Source organism: Solanum tuberosum, unplaced genomic scaffold (assembly GCF_000226075.1).
Source record: "Solanum tuberosum cultivar DM 1-3 516 R44 unplaced genomic scaffold, SolTub_3.0 scf00420, whole genome shotgun sequence".
Classification (NCBI taxonomy): domain Eukaryota; kingdom Viridiplantae; phylum Streptophyta; class Magnoliopsida; order Solanales; family Solanaceae; genus Solanum; species Solanum tuberosum.
In genome coordinates, this window is record NW_006239340.1 from 291,613 (window position 1) to 295,494 (window position 3,882).

The 3,882-nt window shown below is 36.8% G+C and overlaps 1 protein-coding gene across 1 annotated transcript; it reads left to right on the forward strand.

Moving 5' to 3' along the window:
• Positions 1-1,531: 1,531 nt before the first annotated feature.
• On the forward strand, positions 1,532-3,413 carry LOC102582704 (extensin-1-like). Its single transcript, XM_015303180.1, has 2 exons — positions 1,532-3,061; positions 3,218-3,413. Exon 1 carries the CDS (start codon positions 1,608-1,610, stop codon positions 3,036-3,038), a length of 1,431 nt encoding a protein of 476 aa, XP_015158666.1. The 5' UTR covers positions 1,532-1,607; the 3' UTR covers positions 3,039-3,061; positions 3,218-3,413.
• Positions 3,414-3,882: the final 469 nt, after the last annotated feature.

A 3,882-nucleotide genomic window follows, 5' to 3' on the forward strand; every position in this document is an offset into this window, starting at 1 on the left:
CTCAACCATCATTCTCCAACTGATTTCATCTCTTCCTCAATTAATTATGCAAATAATCAAAATATTTTTTTTCCACTCGATGTTCGTATTCCCTATTTAAATTCTAATTAAATCTGGATTGCAAATTGAAGGCCAGAGACCATTTAAGGGTGACGCTTCCTACACGACTCATGTAGTAACAAAAAAATATAAGAAACCACCGCAATAATAATTCTTGGCTAGGTCAATGTAACTAAGATTTGTACTTGTTTATACATCCATATCTTTTAGGAGGAGTAACAATATTAATTTAGCTTAACTAATGGAATCTTTTAAGGAGATTAGTAATTTAACCTTTGTCGGTGTTTAAGTTATGATGCTAATCATTAGCTGTTTTTTCATTAAAATGTCAAATTTAATGGATGAACCAAATAAATTATTAAATAGTAGTTTTACTTGTTTACTTAAAAATATTTAAGTGAAAAAAAGGCACTTCTTTGGTTTATTGCTCTCTCCTCTTATGTAATACTGTTCAACTTGATACAAAGCTTATGAAAAAAAAGAAAATTTTATTTATTTAATTTAGATAATAAACAATACTATTATTAACAAAATTCTTCTATAATTATTGATTTAATTGCTGAAATATTTTATCACCAACATGACTTAAAATTTAGACTCTTTAAAAGTGAATTTTGTATTTTTCAGGTCACTTAATTTAGATTCATATGGTGTGCTCAATTGATTAGACCGTCACACTTATTACAAGTCAAATATATATATTCACAAACAAGCCATGCTAAAATGTTTGATATTAATAGTACTGATGGTTACCTTTTCCCTTGAACTAACAAATTATTATTCACTAATTAACTTGTTGAGTGAATTCTAAAGTATTCAACAGCAAATCCTAACAAAACTTGACATCAAATATTATTTAATAAATAATCTATTCTTATAACATATATTAGTGCGGGGACAGAGGTGAATTCAGAACCTGAATGTAGATAACATATGTAGCATCCTAGTCATAGAGGAAAACTATACTTAATAATTTACAATTAGCAAAACTTCTACACAAGATTAATTAGATTTGTATATATAGTTGATTTATTCAAGGTTTTAGTTAGAAGAGGTCTAGGATTCTATTCTTCTTATCCATATTTATTAAACAATAAATTTGCTACAAAAGGATGTCTCTGACAAATCATTTCTATTAAATATGTGATAATGTTTTAAATTTCTATATTCGTCAATACCATTTAAGCACTTGTGCGAAGGTTGGTTAAGTGAAAAGTTGAGGCATCCACGAATTTTTTTCAAAGATTCTGTGAGAAGAAAACAAGACTTTGTAGCTCTTTGAATCATTCAGTCACAAACAGTATAGTTCCCTTAATAGTTTATACCTTTGCTTAGCTTGATGCCTCTATCCATCAAATTATTTTAAATATATTAACTAAAGTCAAAATTGAGCCAACACCATGACAAGACCAAATCAAAATGCATGACTCTACCATATTACCTACATTTGTATAAATTTTGGTAAGGGTAAATGTCTAAATGAAAGCTATATAAAGGGGTTTGAGTGAAGCTTAAGAGCACAACAACTTCTCTTCTTCGTTTCAAATATGGGGGAAATGGCCTCTCTTGTTGCTACTCTTTTAGTTGTTTTAGTGTCACTTAGCTTAGCTTCCGAAAGCTCAGCTAATTATCAATACTCATCTCCCCCACCACCAAAGGAGCCATACCACCCTTCACCAACACCTTATTATCCCGCACCAGTTTACAAGTCTCCACCACCGCCAACTCCAATTTACAATTCTCCACCACCACCGAAGGAGACATACTACCCTCCACACACTCCAGTGTACAAGTCGCCACCACCCCCGACACCAATTTACAAGTCACCACCACCACCAAAGGAGCCATACAACCCTCCACACACCCCAACCTACAAGTCGCCACCTCCACCAACTCCTGTTTACAAGTCTCCACCACCGCCAACTCCGGTTTATAATTCTCCACCACCACCGAAGGAGCCATACTACCCTCCACATACTCCAATGTACAACTCACCACCACCACCCAAGGAGCCATACTACCCTCCACACACCCCAACCGACAAGTCTCCACCTCCACCAACTCCCATTTACAAGTCGCCACCACCACCAAAGGAGCCATACTACCCTCCACACACTCCAATTTACAAGTCACCACCTCCACCGACTCCAGTTTATAAGTCTCCACCTCCACCAACTCCTGTTTACAAGTCGCCGCCACCACCTAAGGAGCCATACTACCCTCCACACACTCCAATTTACAAGTCACCACCTCCACCAACTCCAGTCTATAAGTCACCACCACCACCCAAAGAGCCATACTACCCTCCACACAGCCCAGTGTACAAGTTGCCACCTCCACCAACTCCTATTTACAAGTCGCCACCACCGCCAAATGAGCCATACTATCCTCCACACACTCCAGTCTACAAGTCGCCACCTCCACCAACTCCAGTCTATAAGTCACCACCACCACCCAAAGAGCCATACTACCCTCCACACACCCCAGTGTACAAGTCGCCACCTCCACCAACTCCCGTATACAATTCACCACCTCCACCAACTCCAGTCTATAAGTCACCACCACCACCCAAAGAGCCATACTACCCTCCACACACCCCAATCTATAAGTCACCACCTCCACCAACTCCCGTTTACAACTCACCACCTCCACCAACTCCAGTCTACAAGTCGCCACCACCACCCAAGGAGCCATACTATCCTCCACACACCCCGGCCTACAAGTCGCCACCTCCACCAACTCCCATTTACAACTCTCCACCACCACCAACTCCAGTCTACAAGTCGCCACCACCACCCAAGGAGCCATACTATCCTCCACACACCCCAACCTACAAGTCACCACCACCACCCAAGGAACCATATTACCCTCCACATACTCCAACCTACAAGTCGCCACCTCCACCAACTCCAGTCTACAAGTCTCCACCACCACCCCATTATCTTTACACCTCTCCCCCTCCTCCCTACCATTACTAAGAAGAGATTTCATTATATCTGAGGTAATAAAACCAAATTAAAACTTTTAGTTATGATATGTCTATAGAAGTTGCACAATTTCTTCGTACAAATCATTAATATAGACCTATGCTGTCTACATCTTATTTTGTTTAGGTTCTATTATATGTTCTCATTCACAATATTATATTCTTATGCAGGAAAGCAGAATGTTGAGCTAAAGAAAATAAGCCCACACAGGAGGCAAAGTACTTTTTTAGCTTCATTTTGTATAAGTTATTGTTTGTACCCTATATTATATTTATATTTTACTTCTATTTATTTGTGTAATATGTTTGTTCGATCTCCATGCAAATTGCAGAGATTACGAGATGTATAAAATAAGTTATTACTAAATGGTTTTATGTTTTCCCTTCTCTCTACTCTTTCTTTTGGCCCTTTTTTTTATTTTTGTCATCCCTTATATTGAGTTATTTATAAGTTGAGGCACTCATCAATTACATTAAATCAGTTGCTATAAAAAATGTGGTTTTTAACCGTCATAAATTCAATGATAAGATACAATAAAATCTAAATTACAATCAACTGGGAATTATATTAGTAGCTCCAATCTAAGTAACAATCAATCGGGAATATTAGTACCTTCAATTAGTTCTTGAATTGACCATCGGAGAAAAATTACAGAATTACATTTCTTTATATAAAATTTTATAAAGGAAAAAGTAAATGCACCCACACAAATTATTGAAATTAAATATTATTACTTGTCCTATTTCTCTTATCTTGATTATTAGTTTTCAGGGATGAAAATTTAATTGTTAGACCTTTCACTTTTTTAAAAAAAAAAGAAAAGAATGAACAACCA